This window comes from Salminus brasiliensis, chromosome 8, assembly GCF_030463535.1.
Source record: "Salminus brasiliensis chromosome 8, fSalBra1.hap2, whole genome shotgun sequence".
Lineage (NCBI taxonomy): Eukaryota > Metazoa > Chordata > Actinopteri > Characiformes > Bryconidae > Salminus > Salminus brasiliensis.
This window is the reverse complement of record NC_132885.1, coordinates 17,778,901-17,800,680: the sequence shown is the minus strand read 5'-3', so window position 1 is coordinate 17,800,680 and position 21,780 is coordinate 17,778,901. Positions and strand designations below refer to the sequence as shown.

Genomic DNA, 21,780 nt, shown 5'->3' with positions numbered 1-21,780 from the left:
TTATTATTAATATTCAGTAGCTCAGTACGGTAGGTGTTATGACAGGCACTTGAAGAGAGATGAATGCTGAGCATCACCACTGTAACTTTTTGAATAGGCCTCATTTACCATGCTGCATAATTACTGTGTACCATTCTAAGTCTGGCTCTATGTATACGGTCGTATCCAGACACTACTGTAAATTCAACTACTGAATTTGCACCCTTTGCTCATACAAGCTTGCAGTTCACACACACCGTTTAAGTAATCACCCTAGAAAGGCATTGGCAATAAAATGAGACACTCTGGAGAGGCTGCACATAAGCCTAATGTCACCATAGGTGTAGAGCCCCGGAATTAAGCTGTGCAGCAGTGGAACTGGGGCACAATCCAGTACCACTCACCTAGGGTCTCACTCTGCTCTCGTGGCTGAATACAAATAAATCGTCAAAGCAATGTTCCAACATCTAGTGTGGAGCCTTCGCAGATGAGTAAAAGCTGTTACTGCAAATCGGGGACAAACTCTTTATTAACAGCCTTGATTTCAAAACAAAGATTGGATGAGTGAGTGTCTACAAACATCTGGACATAGAATGTATGATGAAACAGGCTTGAAATGAGTAAATCAACTCATTTGACACTCAAGTGCTGTTTATTTCTGGCCACATAAATAAAGATCATGAGGAATATTACTAAGTGTGTGTGTATTTGTGTGAGTGTTATGGGCCGCAGGTGCACCCCCATCTGCACTCCCCTCAGTGGAAGAGGCAGCTGTTGTGGATGAGATATTCCCCCATGTGTCTGGCTCTGAGACCAAACCTCCACTAATACCATCAACGTCACTGCACTGATGATTAGGTGCTTTCTCAGTCTGAGTGCAGGAAGGGATGGATGGATAGATGCAGTAAATGGGAAAGAAGAAAAAAAGTGATGCTAGGATAATTTTTATGAAGATAGAAAAAATGTATTTTACAGTTTAGTTTCATTCTAGTTAAATTTGGCAAAATTAAAAAAACAAAAACAAAACAAAACACAGATGACTTAAAATCAGAAAGCCTTAGCAGAGGGAAGAGCCTTTTCTCATTAAGTGCCCCGACTCTGGAATAACTTTTGGTAATTTATGTTTCCTCTTAGATAAAGGTGACAGATTCAGGGGTTCATGGACACAGGGAATTGTAGTATACTGAGATGCTGGAGCTGTCGTCCTGTCGCTTGCACGCGATCACTCAGGTTTGTAGATGTTGGAGCAGATGGTCACCAGTGTTTTAGGGTGCTCCCGTGGCTCTGCTACCCTCTGTGTCTCTCCTTTTAATACAGTCAGACCTGCCGGAGTCGTCAGCCACACTCTGATACTGCTCAATATTCTCTGTTCCATAAATCCTTTCAGAACTAACTCTGCTTCTTTACTTTCTCAGAGTAAATGGCCGCCCGCTCATCCGGCCCAACCAGAAGACTGACCGCTGGGGTCCACTTTACCTGCGACAGACCAGCTGCCACCCACCACCCGTGTCATACCCTCCTGGCACCGCTACCTGATTATTGACTATGTTAAAATCTACATAGACTCCTAACTATCTGCCACCATTATTATTACCACCATCAACTATCATTACTCTTTCCATCACTACTATGATACTACACCATGATTACACCATAATTATCGTGATTATCCTATCATGTAAAGCAGTATGATAGCAGTAGCAGTAAAGCACCATGGCAACTTTGGGAGAATATGGTCTTGTTGACAGGGGACAGCAGTAAGTCACCATCAGACTGTTCTAGTTAGGAAAATACTGGTTGTGACCACGACTTTACCTGTGGCAGTGCCTGTGGCACACGACAAATCAAAAGCCTGGGGAGCAAACTAGGATCCACTCTAGGCTAAAAGCTTACGCTAGCAGATGCTAGATTTTACCATCTTGTCTCTCTATTGTCTGCTCCCTTAAAAAAAATGAACTACCTCGGCTGGCTACCAAATTAGAGCTAAACACACCTTAGAAAGAAAGCCTGGGCTTATTTTTTTACTGGCACGACTCTAGAAGGCCAAACCAGAGGAGCGGCGAGTGGGGAAAGGCTAAAAGTTATTTTAGCTGCAATCTCTTCAGCTTCTCACCACATATCTTGCTGAGAGGACACATTGAGAAGACAGTAACACTATCTAGTAAGACTTGGGAATAATTACAGTGTTTTTGGTACAGTGTTAAAACTATGCAATTATATGCCGCTTCTGTGAGCCTGTCATAGTGCTGTACGCCAGCCAGAAAAGCAGAGTTCTTCTCCACAAGGCCTTCGTTAAGGGGAAAACAGGGTGTTTTGTTCTGAGGAAATATAACAGGGTTGTAAAAGGGCTTCTAACATTACGTTTGAGTATGTTTGGCACAGGTCTAATGCACATACATAGGATTTATACATGAAATAATTTAAAATACTAAATAAATGCATTCCAAAGTGGTAAAGAAATTTGTAATTGTAACGATTATCTGACTGTAGTTTGACGGAAGATTCATCTTTATTAGGCATGTTTAATACATGTTATCAGATCAAATAATCTGCCTGCAGAGCCCACATGCTAAAGCACTGCTGAGGCTATTGCCAGCAGAGCAAGAAATCCAACATCTGCGTCCACTTCACCAGCACAGCGCACAGCCAGCCTGCACCCTCTGTACCAATCCGTACACTCCTCCAACATCACACACACATTCTAATTTAACAGGAGTTTGCAGTGTCGCAAACTAGAAATGTTAAAGGTTTACAAAAGGTGTTTACACAGACGGGCTATTTTATGAAGCAGGTAAAGCTGGGTGACCAAAGCCCAAGCAGAGGACTGTCCAATAGCCTTTGGCTTAGGTTGTCAGAAATCTTGCTTTATAAAATGTGCCCGCAGGACGCAAGATAATGTAAGCTACACAATCAATGTCATAAGATGAAATACCACTGACTGTTCCTTTCAAATGGTTCTGCACCTGTGAAAACCACTGAATTTAAGAAAATGCAATGTAGGTCACTCAGACTTCTGACCCCTAAATTGAGGGCTTTCAGAAATAAAAGGGAGCATAAAAAGGTGGTTATTTGGGGTAAGACCACTGCGGCGGCATGGGATCATGATTTACGCAAGGTCTGCTCAGCCGGCAGTCAACAGGAGAGCAAGTGGGCAAACACTGCACGATCACAGAGTCAACACTCTAATTATAGCATCCATGTCTGGCCTATCATTTGTGATATGAAAAACAAAGCTATCATAACGACCAACGGCTGCCTGAGAGGACGTTCCCCAGACAAACAGACAGAAACAGTTCGGATTTAGAGTCGGGCAATTTCAATCTTATGAGGGGACCTCGAACAAAGGCTACACAGGAGTCGTTTGAATGGTGTCTTAGGTGGTTTAACCACATTATATGGTAAGTGAATTTATTGGGCTAATTATGGAGTAATGACAGCCATTTCCTATCAGAGAGAAGCAGTCGCTTAATATGGAAAACGGCCGGACTCATCCTTAATGCAACGCAGACTTAACAGCAAATTGGAACCATCGCATGTATGACCATATATACCGTAAAAATAAATAAATAAATAAAAAATAAAAGCTTTAAAAAAAACAAAACAAAAAAAAACAATAACTTGACAGTAATTTTTTAAAGGTGGCCCAGGCAATTCATAATCTGTAATAAAATACATTTTAAAGTAACCCTCCCAATCCTGCTAACCGCACACACACCACACTGACAGAACAGCAATACCAAAAATCATTATAATGGCTATGATAGGCTTCAATATGCTTGGTACTGTTAACGTCTACGTCATTTTTTTTTTTTCTACAAAGCCCACCCCCCACCCTCCCTAAACAGCATGTTCTTTTTGAGGTGATATAACAGGGTTGTTCTTTGACAACCATGCCAGTAGCACATCTAAAACCAGTCATCTGTGAATTATAGTAAGTAGGCCTAAAACCTCTTTTGTGATTTTTTTTTTCAGGAAATTCGACTTATCACACACAAAGAGAATAAACCATTTTATTTGTGGTAGTATCATTACAGTTCAGATTGCTCTTCCCAGATCCAAGCTTCATCCTTAAGATATCACAATAGCCCACAGTCCTGTGCACTCTTCCTATAGCCTATAGATTACAGTACACTACAGGGAAATTGGATATGGCTCTAGATATAACCTAATGTACACCATTTCTGATAAGTACTCTGTGGGGACTCCATACAGGGATGCCCACGGTCCTGTATGAAACTGTAACCTCACTAATAAAACATGTAGAATGAGCTCCAGTGTCTTTTACTGTATTTGCCGTAACAAAAAACAATAATGAAATTAAATCATTTAATGAAAGAGAGTAAGTAATTATTCAGAAATTGATGCAGACAATGAGAACCAGAAATGGGAGGCATTTTTGTGCACTTATGTTCTGGAGCATCGGGTGGCTTAAAGGTCACACACGATTCAATATACTGTTGTAAGACGGACACACTATGTAAAGTATCAGCAGTCAGCTGTAGATGAATTAATCGGTCTGGTTACCAGAAAAAGGTAATAAAAGCCTTGTGCTTTATCTCACTGTGAATGACTGCAGACCTGAAGAGAGTGAGTGAGTAAGAGAGAAAGAGACTAGGGAGCTACAAAGCAAAACCTTGATCTCTGACCTGATAGAAAGAGATACATACTGTATGTATTCTCTCTCCGTCTGTGGGTCTAAGATCTAAGATTGCTTTTGAACTCTGCGTGTGTGTATGGTGAAAATTGTACACATGGAGCAAAGCTAGACGCTGATGTTTTCAGTAAATAAAAAGGGCAGCACAGTGGAGTAGTGGGCTATATAAAAATCTACAGCAGCTTTACTTGTGCTGATCTTGGTACATGGCCATATGGCGTCGGTGATCTGTGGGGTTGCAGTGTAAAAGCTTCCATGCTTTAGGCCAGGCTCCATCTCCCCTATCATCTCCTCACTGTGGGACAGTAAATGGCAGTAGGTGCAGAGATCTCCATGGTGATAAAGACACGGGCTCAGGGGAGAGAGAGCTGCTCAGTCAGGGTGCATTAACAGGATTTAGACACCACTTCAAGACTTCAGAGGATCAAGCAATCAAGCACTCTGATGCACTGATCTACCTGCCAGTTCAATCACAGAGGAGAGAGGGAAAAAAGAGAAAGAGAGCGAGAGAGAGAGAGAGAAAAGAAAGATTGAACTTGGCTAAAAATTTTAGCCAAGAACATGAGCTGAAGCTGAATTCTGTGGTTATTAAACATAGAACTGTACTTTATTTTGTCTTCTAAATACCCTGAAGTGCTATTTGGTGATTAGGTAATATGATTACACAACAGTCTGAGTACCATGGGGCTACAGTATGTGCAAACTACCATGATGACTTCAAAGCAAAGCTAGAAAATTGATTAAAGGTTCCTCTTGCTGAACAGTCAGCCGACCATAGAAGGCATTCAAGATCTGGAAACCGTCTTAATTATATGGTTACTAAAGACATACTGCTGTAGTGTGTGTGGAAAGTTTGGTGTTTATACAGCATTTAGTTATTGCTCTATTAAGGTAGAGGGAAAATGAATTGATGAGAATGTAGTGCTTCAGCTCTCTCTGAGGCTTATGTGGACAACTGGTAACTAAAAGCACCTCAGTGCATTCAGACTCCAGGCTAATTTAGGGCAGTTTTTTTATATAGAAGGGGTGATTTTATATAGATTTCTATGGTCATAAAAAATCTTTTTTTTCAGTTCACAGCTGATATTTCCAAAACCCACAAGGATATACTTAGGCTAGATTTTCTGTTTGCGAAGCATTTTCAATGACCCTCCTTTAAACCCATCTCGCAGAAGAAAGTAACACCTTGTGACATTTGAAAAATAACTATGGCAAAAACTGAGAAAAGAGAAAGAAGGTAATATATTTAAGGCTAACATTTGTGTCTATTACCTCTCTCTAGCAAAACATGCATTTCAACATAATCTTAGGAAATATTTTACACTAAACAAAAACTGAGAGGAGATTTAAAAAAATCTCAGGCATGTATGAGGAGCTGTCCACTGCATAACCTTATGGCTTCATGTTCAAAAGTCCAGTCTGTTGTCATTTTCTTGGCAAATTCCATTCACTGTTCAAACATACTATACACAAGTCGTCATGCCCGACAGAGAAAATTTGCATTAACATGCACTTAAGTGTTTCATACATGCCAGATTGTGCTTATAATCACAACAACCTGAAAAAATATGCTCACGGCATGTGAACCCACACACATGAACCTCGTTACGTTGTCCTACGTTATAGGTGTAGTAGGCATTTGTGTCTACACTACATTTTCTTTGAGTACATTTTCTTTGAGTACATGTTCTTTTGTCATTGACCTAAGAGACAGGAGCAGTACATGTGTCTGGTGAATGGTCTCTTCTACGTGAAGCGGTCAGAGTTCATCTTTCGCAGTTTGGGGGGCAGGTGTCCGTCCATGCGGCCACCTCCCCCACCCCCTGCTAACCGCTGCAGCTTTGGCGGCAAGTCCGCCACAGATTGGCTGATGGGCTCACTGATCATCTTGGTAGGCTTGGAGACCTGTTTTTCCTCTGAAACCCCAGGCACTGAGCTGATGCGCTGCAGCTTCATGGGCAGGTCTCCAAGGCTATAGGTCATTTCTGACGTTGTGGAGCTCATCCTGAGCAGCTTCCGGGGCAGCCCGTCCCGGCCCGTCATCTTCTGCAGCTTGGCCGGAAGCTTGGTGGTGGTCTCTGTGTCCTCCAGCAGCTCCAAGCAGTCCAGGGAGCTGGTCTTCTCCCCGCTGTTGCACAACGACGGCGCCATGAGCGGGGAGGACATGAGCAAGGCCTCCTCCTGCTCCTTCACACTGTGGGGAGGCGTAGGCACCTCGAAGGTGGCGTGGAACTGAGAGTAGTCCACCTTGAAAAAACCCTCCTCCAGAGAGATGACCGGGAAGAAACGATGGCCCCACAGCACCTCGTCTTCCGTGTACGACGTCCGCGCTTGGCAAGTCATGCCTGGCCGGGAGGAGATGGAGAGAGGAATCATGAAATACAGATGACAGGGATTAATCAAGCAGAAATAATAGCTGTGTCTCTTCTAAGCCTTGTAGAGCATTACTGTTCGAAACCCTAGAGGTAGCCGCCATCACACAACAAATGACTAACACAGTTCATCAAGCAGAAATTTAAAACTTTCTCGGTTGCTCATAACAAAAGCGTTCACAGCAATACACAGCAGTGCCTTCACTAAACTACTGAATATTGATGGATAATGTACCCACAGGGATTCACTCATCCAGATAATTAATTACCGCTACACATTGTTTGAAACTTTCTTTGCACTGTGCACATGTTCATACTGTATAGTCTCACAGGTACAAAACATCTACAAGGCCACATGAAATTCCACACTACACACGAGCATCTTGAATATGCATTCATGTGACTATTGAGGCATTAGTCAAACCTGTCAAAAGTGCTTCCATAGTTTACATCCAATTACTCATCTGGCAACCTGCCACAGAAGTTATCAAAGAAGCACAGACTAAAGTATCCCAGAGTTAGACTACATCACTAGAAGTAGAACAGTGTCAAAGTCAAAGCATTCCCATAATACTTCACACTCATCTAACTTTCTGCAAAACTGTAAACACCAAAAGGACCTGAAGCAAATGTTTGGACACCCTGCATGGTCAGTACTTAGTAACACCTCCTTTGGCAAGTATCACAGCTTATAAACCCTTTTTTTCCTTTTGCCACTCTCACAGTTTCTGTTTAGGGGATTTCAGGGAAGGTGTCTAGTTCAGTAAGATTCTTAATTATATTCTACATTCCTAATTAGATTCTACAATCCTTAATTACATTACGCACGGAGGAAGCATCTACCTGAAAACCCTTGCAGGCATGAATAATTTTTGGTTTTTGAGTTTAACAGAGCTGCTTAGAAGAGTCCACAGTTTGAGGAGTCAGATAACTTAAGTGATTTTTCAATGGCAAATTTCAAAGCTTTTTAAGTTGTGTCAGAAACTGTGCCCTATTCACTATCCCCTACATGTGAAAAATCTCGCTCACTATTAAGAGCACTATATTAGGGAACAGAATTCCACAAGACAGTAAACAATTTTAGACATCTTGTAACGTGACATCTGACTGCTGTGTGACAGCTCCTTTTGTACACTAAAATTATACAAAAATAATAATTATTATTATAATATCTTATAAATGTTTAAACTTATGTTGAATTTATCTCCAATTTCCATCTCTAACTCTTCTTCTCACCTAACTAATCAAATAAACACATTTTGACTTCAGACTTTCTGCATACAAAATGTCAGTCAGACATTTAGAAAGAACTGTTCTAATCACATTTGAGCACTCTTCTGGGTGAAGTGTCCATAAATTCTCACAGCCTATGCATGGACACACCAGCGAACACATTCAGGAAATTATTAATTGTTCATATATTTCCTGAATTTCCATCCGAATTTAGTCATGGCTTATTCCCAGCAATTGTAATGCATGAATTTCATGGACACACCCATCTTGGTAGTTGAAGGACACAAGGACATTTAATGTCACAAGATCTTTACAAACAACCAACCATGACCAGCATTGAGTCTCAATACAGAAGGACGCTCTGCTGTGTGACCATGCACACACTCACCAATCTGGTACACTGCACATGACTGAGAGACAGAGGGAGCTAACTGTCTCCCCTACCAGTGACAACACAGTTTAAATGCACCCACTGGACTTCAAGCAGCCAAATGAAACAGCTGGGATTTGAACCAGCATCTTCTCTACAGCATCATTAAGACGCTTTTCTTTCTATCCTTCAAAAACGATAGAAGCACATCTAAACCACTCAGGCTATAGTCATTTTCATTTCCCCCACATTTAACTTATTCTTCAACACCTTCAATCAATTTACACAGTCTTTCTTATGCTCTGTAGCGTGATACAGTTGAAAATGACCTTTGAATAAAAATTATCTTTACCAGACCATGTACATAATGTGAAGCGAAGCCAGTGAAGTGACAAATTTCCTTCTATTCCTTTTTGAGGTGAAACAGTACTGTCTGCTCTCTGTATCTCTGCAAACATTCTCTCGACAAAGCCCAAATTCAATTACTGAACCCCTCACTCATAATTGCTTGGGTCACAACAGCCGATGAATGCAAATGCAGCCGCTGACAGTGCTCCTAATCTTTCACTCCTACAACCATTCAAGCCTCATCCTGACCTTGCCGAGTCAGAACAAACGACAGAAGATTAAGATAATCAAATTACTTGAGCGGAAATCCCAAACAGACCTGATGAAAGGCCATGGCAACTGGGGGATAGGCTTTAAAAGATTAAGTCAATAAAAACAACACATCTTGAATATCTGCATGCATATTTAATATTCACTGATGGGGGTCACTGTTTTTATGTATAGTCAACACAACCCAAAAGGAAAAAATGTTGAGTCTTTTTTCTTAGTCTGAAGAGAAATAAAGCTTGAATCTTGGATTAATAAAAGATCACAGATTTCTGAATTTGGTGTTTTTCTCCCTTAGGAGAAAACAAGATCAGCATGAGCACTTAACTGTCTGAAGGTCTGGAGACAAATGAGAGAAGCATGGGGTCTTTTTCTACTCTGATAGACAGCAGAAAGATTCCAGTGTTATAGAAGAAAGCTGTAAAAGAAATAATGAGATCTTACACTCTTCTGATGTGATTATCTTTCAGCTGAGACTGAAGGGAAATCAGCCTGACCAAAAAGAGTGAAGCCACCTGTGAGATGTTATTTTGATCAAAGTGAAAAAGAAAAACCCAAGAGCTGTTTCTCAGGAGCTGAATTTTAGAAACAAATCAAGAGGAAACTTCTAAGGTCTCCCTCTGATTTCCTTAAAAGGTACTGCCAATTAACCCACCCGTTCGTAGCTCCTCATAGCACTAGCAATGCTCCCGACACTAGGAGGGTAAGGACTTAAAACACGTCCCCCATGATAGATGTGAAACCAGCCACCACCTCTTTTCAAACTGTGGCTGATGCGGCATCGCCAGACAGCCCACACACAGCAGAGTCCCTGGCTCCACTGTACCAGCTAACAGATGCCTGTGCTGGCCAACATCCCTTATGAGTGATGAGGGGACAGAGCTTTAACGGTCTACTTGGAGAGAGCCTGCCCAATTGTGCTCTCTCCGACTTTGGCTGCTGATGGCAAAGCAACATGGCTCAGGATTCAAACTCGTGATCCCCGGGCCATAGTGGCAGCGCATTAGACTAATGAGCCACTCGGACCAAAAAGACTGAAACTTTAACGCTCAGTGTGAGCTTCTCGGTTCAGATCAGCTGTTTTTGATTGGCTGACAAAAATGAGGAGCAACTCTAGGGCACGAGGAATTGAACAGAAACCAAGCGAATAACATGAAACCTGAGCTTTGCAAGATAAACAATCTAATTTTACATTCTCAGACATTAACTAGATTCCATCCTGACTTGCTTGCCTCCAGCCTGAACGTAAGAATACAGAAAGCAAGAGAAAAAGAAAAAGGCTATAAATGGAAAAAGTAATATGAGGGGATCAAATAAATCGATTCCTCACATGAAGAGCAGCAGAGGCCTTGTGCTATCAGTGCAGTACAGACTTTATTCCTATGGACTGGTTTGGTGTTATAGCGTTACCACTTTCATAAAGTACAAAATTACTTTCAGAGAGGGCAGACCTATACTCATCAAAAATCCATTTTGCTTTTGTGGCTGTTCCGTCTCCCCTCTGTAGTGTGAAATATTTCAGAGGGAGCGAGCAGACAGATTCCATGTACAGACCATTCATTTATTCATTTACACGAACTGAACAAAGAGGAATTTTATGATGCTAACAGATTTCAATAGTGGTGGTAAAAAACAACACAAAAAAATCACAATCATCTTTTTCGCACCTCTAAAAATGTCACAGACTTACTCACGGCCATCAGCTTTATTACCTTTTATTGAGCGCGAAAGCTCTCACAAGCTGAAGCCATTCATATAGCTGGAGGCGTGTTCTATTTAAAGCAGCTACAGTAAATGCTTGACAAATGAAGTATTACACACAAACCTTAATTGTTTTCTTTATAATGCTCCTCACTCTGGGAACATAGCATTGACACTCTATGCTTGTAATATGTACTTCCTCAATAGAGTAAAACATCCTATTCAGAGGTAACTGTGAGGTTCTGGCAGTCTTTCTCAAGGTCACAAAAGGGCAATATTTCCAACAGCAGCTTTTACACAAAGTCACATATGTGTTAAGGATGAACACGCAGCTCTGTTAGGGTGTTCATATTGTTTCTGCCTCATTGCTCCGGAGCGTAGAGCAAGCAGCTCAGGGCGCACAGAAATTTTCTGGGATGACTTAGGAACCATGTTGATTAGGACTGGAGGCAAAGAAGCCAACGGAAGCTAAGCACTATAACTCAGAAGACCATTAGCTCAGTGCTGTCAGTTTGTCTGCTACCTGCCAAAGAGAAGGCGGGGATTATTTACCAGCACACTGCCCAGGAATATGACACATCAGAGGCAATTTGTCTTTCGCTACATCTAAAGGAACACCTGTCATCTAGAAAAAGACATTGCTCAGCTTGGCTCCAGAGACAACAGATAAAAAGAAATGGAAAACATACATGGAATACAACAACTCCAGAGGGCTACAAACAGCGCATGAATCCCTACTGTAACTGAGTGTTTGCACTAAAATAATAATGGGAGCGCTGGAGATCATCTGTATTCCATTTATTATTCATGATGCAACACGAACCTGACAAAAAGCGAACCAGCCCTCCAGCAACAAATTAGAACAAATCAAAACAAATTGTCTTCTCTCTTTCTCCCCCCCGCCCCCTCTTTCTAATTCATAATTAATTTAAATCAAACACGCCAATTACTTTATTCATTTGTGCTCAATGCTCATTCATTTCTGCTTCATACAGCTGATCGATCCACTGTGTGTAATGGCTCTGCGAGACTATAGGTGGTAAAAGAGGAAAAAATAATGTCAATTTATTTCACTCAGGGGGGAAAGGACTTATGCAATCATGACTACAACAGTGTGTTTCTATGGAAACCTAATCCTACCAGCATGCACATGTAAAGCTGCTATGATCAGCGATGTTTGGGTTTCGGGTTTGAAGGTGGCTTTCGGCAAACATACACACAGATACATTTATTTCTTAAGAAGATTATGGCCATTAGGCACTACTGACTTAATGAGACTGACACAGAGTACATGACCACTGAACTAACCCAGCAGAAATGTGTGTGTGTTTGGACTTTGGTCTTCCGAACAAACCCAATAAATCTCAGAAAGGGTACAATGTAGAATGATTCCACAAGTCTATCATCCTCTCTCTCCCATTTCCCTCTTTCTCCCCCCCCCTCCCCTCTTCCCTCTGAGACTCCTTTTTCTCCTGTGCTGTAGTCTCAGATCACGGGCCCAAACTCCTGGGGCTAAAGTGGCCGAGAGTGAGCAGTAGATGACAACAGAGGGAAAATTAATCAAGCAAGTCTCCCCTGAGCCCTGGGTTCAACCAGCACACTTATTATTACGACTACAAAGCACCTCACTTCATTTCCACTCCACTGAAGAAGAGAGAGACGACAGAACTCTCTATACAGCATCTCTACGCAGAGTTACACGGTAAACAATACACACAGTAGCGTCCCCTATTTTTCATGTCCGTAACTCAGCTACCCAAACAGCAAAGCTCTCCTGTTTTGACCTTTTATTCATCTCTCTGTGTTTCTTACTCATGTCTTTGTGGAGCGATTCTCGTCATGGTCACTCTGATGCACTGACTCCAGTAGCTTTATCTAAGTTCCACTTCATGGACTGTTATCACTGTCGGTTGTTAGTTATTCACAAGCCGAACAAACAACAAAGTTTAACAGTCTAAATATTGTTGTACAGTGGCAATGCTTTCCAGGATTTTCTGGCAGTTCTCTTCATATAAAAGGATTTTTCATATTTTGTAGAACCGTTCCAAGGGTCTACTGCTATTTCAGTAAAAATAAACTGATCTGTGCTGTCATTGTTCTTGAGGCAATCATCAGATGTAGATTGAGGGAATAATTACAGGGCATGAACCCTAAATTTGCCATGATAAAGAACAAAACTGCTGAAATCTGAAGAATGTCTCACAGGAAAGGGCAGTAAATTAACCACAATTCCAAGGTACAACCTTAAAGCGAATGGCTAATAACAGATGCACAATTCGCATTTGCTCAAGTGCCTTCTAACCACTCTTCTAAACACAGCAGTAGCACGTCTACACAGGCAGAGGCAGTTTCGAGTCCAGTGAGGCTGAAAGACTGGGATAGAAACCCTGACACAGATTGTCAGAAATCCCCTGCCAACCTCACTAACACAAATAACCATTAAAGCTTTTTCTCCAAAGCAAAGGCACAGAAGAACTGAGCATACAGTCTTAGTCTTACCAGATGCAAGTCTATACTACATATAAGTTCACCCAACTCTTTTGGGCATGATATGACTTTAGCAACATGCGACCCAATGAAACGCAAAGTCTGTGTCTTCTTAATATCCAACACACACAGCTGTCCTCTGTCTTTAAAATCATCAGAACCTTTTGAGTGATCAAAATCAGATCAAGGCCACATTCATAAGTACATGCACCATTTTTACGTGACCTTAATAACAGCAAATCAAAATTGACCTGTTAATGAGCTCAGGCATATTAATAATATGCTCAGTGGCAGGATCTGAGCAACAATGTCTAATACAAGAAGCAGACATAGTACTTGGTAATATACAGCAACATTGAGACAATAGAAAAAAATATATATATTTGGTGAACAAACAATTTATACATGGCAGAATTCAAGAATTAGCTATGTTTTAACTATAAATGGCTGAGCCAGGTTCGTTTGTCTTAAAATGTGATTTCCCTATGTGATCAAATATGTAGAGAAGATCATTTAATCCATTTGGCACATTTACCGGGATATTTGCGGTCAGGGTCATCCACATATTTTGTGTGTGATGGTGTGGTGTTATGAAAGGCACAGAGCCATAATGCCAGATATTACGCATGCAGTAAAACAGGACAATACTCTTGGTTTATGAATAAGGGAATGTGCTGCCATGATTTCCTTTTAACATCACAGACAACCTGGTGGTGCGTTTTATCAATCTGGCATTATGTGTCTTCAAAGAGATCTATGTCACATGTATATACAGTATATGATCGGCTATTTTCTTTCGCTTAGGCTACGTTTTCTAAATATGAAAAGCTGCACACGGTTTTATTGGCCAAATATTTTATCCTTTTTGCAGCAGCTGAAAACCAGATTTCATTCTCTCCCTTAGGTCACTTAGAGTAACAACTGTACTAATGCCCAATAAAAAGATAAACATTTGATACATTACAGCAGAGGAAGATGAAAATGGGTGAGTGAATATAGTGCTTCTACAAAGCGAAATCCCCAGTGTTGACTTAACACCTACAGTGTTCTTTTCTATCCAGCTGGACACAAATAAACACTACAAGACTAAATTCAACGCAGGGGATTTTGCTGTGTGTGTATTCGAAACACTTCATAGAGCTGAGTGGCAGTGTGGAGTGGTGAGGGAAAAGGAAAAAGGGGAGAGTGAGAATAAAAGCGATGGCAAGAGGAATGACATTCTGTGTAGGGGGAAGGGCTGAGAGAGGCAGAGAGTGAGAGAAAGAGAGAGTAAGAGGCATTAGTAGTGAAGTAGAGGAAAGATGATGATAAAGACAAGGTTATCAGTGCAGTGCACGCAGCCACGTGCACATACAGAAATACTTTAATGTCATGAGCGATTAGACAACAGACAACACTTGTGGCTATATACTATTTGTGATGTCAACTATTTCAATGTAAAATGCTCACAAAGCTTTTCAGCCACCTGAGCCACTAAATAGTAGTGCGGGATCCATCACCGGCCAATACACAGTCTGTTCTGAAAGCAATGGAGCGGCAAGGCCAATTCTGTTGTTTTTGCTACACACGGAAGACTTTTGGGTTTCAGATCAAACGCTGAGATATGAGATTATTACAAAGGATCATTTATAATTTAGTATCTTTATAGTAGCACATAATGTACTGTGCAGACATTTTAGGCACCTAAGCACATTATTTAAAAGTACTTATATCTACAATTAGAGCTTTTTAAAAAACACATTAATCGTACATTAGAACAGATGCAAAAGTAGCTAGGTTGAAGAACAATGCTTGGTTCCAGATTTCTCCTGGATGCCCTGGCCAGAGCATGGGTTTGTTCATTTCCATCACCAGCTCACTTGATTTAACATCATTAAGCATAGATTTGCTAAACTGGGTGTCGATTGATAACTATAAACATTACTACACTCCCACGAGGAGAGCTCTGGAAATGGTTTAATGAGCACAGTGATGTAAAACCACCCTTTGTCTTAATGTAATTTGTATTGATTATTGGATTGAATATTACTTTTTTTTACTGACCATATAAACACTTACTGCCCAGATAATTCACCTTTTCATAGATGACCAGTCTTGTAAATATACTTATGGGTGCACTTGAACACTTGGAAGTGCATGAAAAGCATGCTGGTACTGGCCAGCAGTTTCAGATAATGTCCACAGCCATCAGAAGAGAGATCAAATGTTATCTTTGATTGAGTTTAAGTGTGGCTGGACCATTGGTGTCAGAAGGGTTTGTTAGGGTACTTCGAGAATTGCTGATCTCTTAGGATTTTCTGTTCTCCAGTTGCTGGAATTTACTCAAAATAGTGCAATACAAAAAAAACATCCAGTGAGCAGCAGTTCTGCAGAATGGTGTGATTAGCTGTCAAATGGCTTCATGTGACTCAAAGAAAGCATGTTAGCCCTCACTATCCCAGCATTGGTATCGTCGACTGATAAGGTAAGTTCTAGGTGGGAAGTGAAAATTCCTCAATTGGGGTGAATCCTTGGGCAAGACTCCTCTACACTTCAAGCAAACAGATACTGAAAAAGGGGTTTTTGACTCCACCATAACAACGTTTTCTGGTGCTTTACAAGAACAAGAAATAATCTGACAGTACTGATATGATTCCAATATCATTGTGCATCTATAGTTTTAACCATCTACAGCTTTAATTTCTTTTGAAATGCAAAGATAATTTCCATCAGTTAAAACAAAGTGTTAATTACAGGTCACTCACTGACACTCATCCATATACGTTTCACAATTTATCCGAGGTCGCTTCTGCAATGTCAACTATAATGTCTACATTCATACTCATTCTTATTAACCACATTAACATAGTCCATGTCAGGAATTCACATTTACTTTACCCGCTTGTTATTTTTACACTGCAGCCAATGGCAGGGAGTCATAATTCACAGTGTTCATGTATGTCAGAAAAAAAGTAAATACATAAACTAGCTATGAAGGATTACCTATGGAATTTCTGACCAATTATAGCATTGTATGATTGCGAGGACCTGTCAACTATGTTTACATGAAATGTAACTTACTAAGTTACATTTCATGTATAATAATAATAATCATAATAATAAGAATAATAGGATACATGATAAGCCTCATTTAGCTATACATACAGAAAATATGGGTTCATTTATTTCAAGACCTTCTGCTGATAAGGTGGACAGATTGCATTGAGAGTCAATGTGCATGAGAAAGAAAGGAAAAAGGAAGGAAATGACAGAGAGGGCAGGAGAAGGAAGGACGAAAGAAGAAAAGAAATGAGAGAAGAAAGAGACTCTTTTTTTCTTTTTTTTTCTGACGCCAGCTTTTCCAAAGCTTTGACAGGCGTAGCATTACACTGGGACAAAAATAGCAGCTCACCTCCAGAAGGACTGCCTCACGAAAGTGGCCACTCTGGCGAACAAAACGTCTATGTGCCTATGTGTTTATCCAAGATCGATTAATGTGGTCTTCAGAGACCCACAGACACGATCAATCAATAGTGCCAGTAACCCAAACACTAAAAGCAGATTGCGGCCTTTATCAGGGGAGATAAGACATTTAAACTACCAGCCCAGCAGCCTACCCCTGCCCTCATGCAGGCTGAATCAGAGATTGACAGCTCTCTAATGAGGCTTAAAAAATAAAAAGCTTTATATCATTTAATATAAACATTTTTAGTTCAGTAATTTATTTACGGAAGTATTTATTGATGAACAGAATTAGCAGAACTATAAGGATTTCCCAGACGAGAATTATTCTTAATGTCAGACTAAACTACAGTGCCAACCACAAAGCACTATTGGTCCGGAATCAGGCTTAACCTGGGCCTGTAAAGTCTTTGAATCAGATTCACAACGTCTATTAAAATAAGCAGAAACACATTTTGGTCAAATACAGCAACAAAAAAAAAAAGAAAAAATGAAATTGCATGGGTTTCTCTGAGTTGATAATTTTGATTCATTTAAATCCTAAAGGAGCAGCAAAAAATCTCTCCTCAATCTCTTCAATATTGATTAATAAGCTTAAAATAGATCTCTGTACGAATGCTTAAGCAAAACAAAAATAATGAGTTTTTAATTAGTTAATTGAGAGTAGGAGCATCAGATCTGACCTGTGAGACCATGCATGTTTGTAAACTTGTAAAAAAGATAATTAAATATTTTGGGACATTTGCCATCAGGTTCAATCATGTGGAAGTTTGTGTGAAGGCATTGTTTGTGAATCGCTAACAGTGTGTGTAAACAAGGGAAAAGAGGGATAATGCAACATTCACAGAAACAGTGCTTTTGCTTTTAAAGTCATTGTAAATCTGTCAATGTGCTTTAAGGCTCTGTACATCCTCAGTTTTGTAGACACCTGCTCATCCAAAGTTTCCTCAAAAATACAGGGTATTAATTTGCACAATGATATCGAAATCATTTTTGTATCAACAGATAAGAAGTGGGCATGCGCACCAGCCACTGCCTCTTTTCGAACTGCTGCCAAATCAATGCAACCAACACACTTAGAAGAGAGCTGATGAGCGAGAGAGAGCTACCCACCCGGAGAGAGCAAGGCCAATTGTGTTCTCTTGGGCTCCAGCTGCTGATGGCAAGCAGCATAAGCCAGGATTCGAACCAGCAATCCTCAGGAAATAGTGGAGTGTCTTGAGCCGATCTGTCTGATATTTTGGATATTAATTAATGCAATTATCTAGAAGAGTGTAGTGTTCAGGTGGAGCTATGCTACTGTGCTGAACTACTGTGCCACACAGCCCAATACTTTAGCTAATGTTTGCCATTTGTCACAGTGACCTCAGGTCCCCATGCAGCTCCTCTGGAGCATCTCATTTTATTGGCAATGCTTCTATGGAGATTATACAAGCTGTGTGTGTGTGTGTATTTGCAATAGAGACTGCCTGTGTTAGCAATGGGTGCACCTTAAAGTAGCTGTTATTATTCATTTAGAACAATGTATCCAGGCAGGTTTGGACACACTGCATACATTATTTTACATTTAAAATGACAAGTGAATATATCATTTATAATTCACAGGATAGCATTTTTACAGTACACCAGAGAATTACATAAAAAGACTGTGAATGTGAACATTGTTTGCTTCAATCGGGAGGCAACTAATACAGTTACACGCTACATGTAGGTGATCTATAAAGGAGAAAGATGTTAAAAGGTGCAAATTTATGCAGCTATTGTGCGAGCGGCCTCATGCCACTGTTTTGTGGTGATATAAGGCATTGGGGACCATCAAAGCAGGTCATTGAAGCAGGGCGGTTCTAAAAGCTGTATCATCACCTCCATTACCTATGTGAAACACATCGTTTATAGACTCTGAGAACATCAGCAACACTGCTGTGCCAATTATTTCCAGTCTCAGTCTGAGTCGCTCTCTTTCTCCCCCTTCTTTTTTTCCCTCCACTGCTCTAGACTGTCTGCTGGTTTAGGACTGTTTCCAGGGATGATATACCGTCCCCAGCAAACAGGGTTCATGTGGGGTCCCACACCTCACCTCCACCTCCTCTGATTTATCGGCATTTAACACATCCCTGACAAATCCCTAAAGACACAATTAGCTGACCCTCTCTGCAGGACCCAGCACACAGCACACAGCTCACATGCTCCCTGCAACATGCCACCAAGCCCAGCACCAGTCATCCTTCTGTCAATTAGGAGCTCTTTCTTCAGAAGTGTAATTACAGTGTAATGACGTCGAAGGGTTTGGCTTGTGTGTAGAACCACAGTGGGGGCTGGGGCGGTGAAAACTGGCTTAATCTCGGGGGGTGTCTGAATGCACACAGCTGCACTGAGTAAACTGAATAATACACACATACAACGCTTTCTAAACATTCATTTCATTCTTCCACTTGGCATGAGGAATGTTGTGATACTAGTAGCAAGTGCTGAAACAGATCCACCACCCATTGGGTCGATATTTCTACGGCATCACCAGTAATAATATCCACAAGAGTGTGCTAAAAATGGGGCCTGGTTCATCTCCTCAATATCTAGAATAAGAGCTGCAATTTTTCTGGCTGAAAGAGAAGCGGTTATATTAAGGCTTGCACTTTCAGTCTTATGAAAGCCTTTATCGCGCTGATCGGGGAGCGGCGGAGCAGAGCCGCGTTTAAACTTGGCATTTATATGGATTCTTATCAGACTGATCTCAGAGCAGCACTAAATTTGAACTTTGCCTATGTGGGGATCTTTATCAGTCACTGTAATGGGATTCTGCACTGAACTGCATCCTTGCAGAACACACAGCAGAGCAGAAGCACAGCTGAAAGTCTGTGGGGGAATTCTCCCTCATGAATATATGAATTCTACAGTCACAGGCAAATCTGGGAATCAAACTGTTAAAGATGTGGGCTATATACATATAGAATGCAGAATTCAATTCCAAGCATCTAGACAAACCTGCTATGAGAAATAGCATGGCTGAGCAATATACTGTAAATATCAATAAGATTTAAAAATATTTTACATACATAACAAATGCCCTTATTTGTAATTTACCATCTGTGTATGATTTTTGAGTAGAAACTGATTGATTTCCGGAGGGATGACAGAGTACAGGTTTGTAGGTATGTTGCAGAAACATCAGCATGATGACTTCAAAGATCATGGCGATCTCAAACATCATTCGCTGCAGTTTGCTAAGCCAGTGAAATACCACAACAGTGCCTCAATTGCATGCACACACACACACACACACACACATATATATATATATATATATAAATAATACACATATACAGTTAAATAGTTACTATTTAAATAAACAGCATGCTGTGATTTTGAATTGTGATTTTTTAAAATACTCTACTACTTAAATCATTATACTTTCAGATGCAACATTTTTTAGGGTATTTCAATTCCTCTCATATAGTATGAGATTTGTATTGAGATAAAACATTTTTGTCATATCGCCCAGCACTAATTTATAGGAGTAAAGAAGAGTTGAAACCTAACTGATCTAACCGGAGAGTTAGAAACTAACTGATCAATTATTGTAGGAGTAAATAAGGGCACATAATATATTAATAGCTGATATTTGCTGATGTGGGAAATTTACAGAATATCAACTTCATTTATATAATGTAAAACCGAGCCAGTGAAATACCAGAAAGAGTAAATTTTGATCCCAAAACAATATAAATGCAAGGTACAACATTTGCAGCCAACACAAAAACATACTTTTGCCATTTAATCTGCTCTTCTCCTTATTTACAATTTCTCACTGCTGTTGCTGAATGTTGTTTTTATTTACACTCATTTTATTTTGTACAACATCAACTCCTATTGACTGCTCTTCCATTGAGCAAATGAGATTTTACTAACAGTCATCTTAGATCCAATTGTCCACTGCATTGAGCTACATCTAAAACAAGCTACGTGAATAAATAGGAATAAAAATCACAATTATATTTTATCATTACTCTGATTATAAAAACAATAACAAGCGCTTACAGACCAGAACTGTGCTCGAAGCTTGAATGCTTGCTTAGAAAAACTTCCCACTGCATTCTGCAACAAAGGCAATCTTGATCTTTTAAATGTTGAAAGAAATGCGGTAGCACACAGAAAGCTCCAATTCTACACACTGCTAACTTTAACTTTGGGCAACAATGAACTGGAGATGCAGTAATTTGGCAGGTTTAGGAAAGTTTAAAGGGCCTTCGTCAAATTCTCTGACGGAAACGTTGGCAAGATGCTCCCTTAAATGAGTTTTCATTTTAATTTGTATCTTTTCAGAACTTGTTCCCCGTCAGGTACAGTTTTTCTGAAAGTGTGGTAGACATTTCAACACTATACTCTTAAGGTCTACTCACTAAAATGGACAGAATAGGTGATAGCAGCACATCTCCAGTCAGCCGGGACATGCTGATAGATAGCTTAGGGCAAGTCTCCTAGCATTCACCTACTATTATAGCTGGTTCTGGATAATGGTGTCTGCTAAATAATGCAAAATGATTGCAATAACATCATGTCTGATTTAGCTGCATGATGGCTATGCAAAAATAATCAATAATCCATCTTCAAAGCTTCAATGCAAATTTTATTAAACGCAAAAAAAAAAGATTGCTTATTGGTATGCATATTGATCACAACAAGGTGTTAATTATTGGTTATTATTATTGTCAGCCATACATCAGCATTATTCCAGGCATTCAAGCATGCATGGCTATTCAGGCACGCACAACCTTCGCCAGTGCATCAGGCAGGCACAGCTATTCTGAAGGCTACGAATGATTTGAGCGAGTAAAGATAACCTGTTGCATAAGTTGACAGAGAGACAGAGAGTCGCTGTGGCACAGGGATCTTCCCTCAGGGTTAAAGCAGGGTTTGTGCAGCTCTGACCT

The 21,780-nt window shown here is 40.4% G+C and overlaps 1 protein-coding gene across 3 annotated transcripts in view; it reads right to left on the bottom strand.

Moving 5' to 3' along the window:
- Positions 1-3,975: 3,975 nt before the first annotated feature.
- Positions 3,976-21,780, bottom strand: part of kcnj3a (potassium inwardly rectifying channel subfamily J member 3a) — a 31,900-nt gene continuing 14,095 nt past the window's right edge. For all 3 annotated transcript variants that reach the window (XM_072685898.1, XM_072685897.1, XM_072685899.1), the window contains one exon: positions 3,976-6,978. In XM_072685898.1, coding sequence (XP_072541999.1) covers positions 6,380-6,978 — 599 coding nt within the window. In that variant the 3' untranslated portion in view covers positions 3,976-6,379. The remainder of the gene's footprint in view (positions 6,979-21,780) is intronic.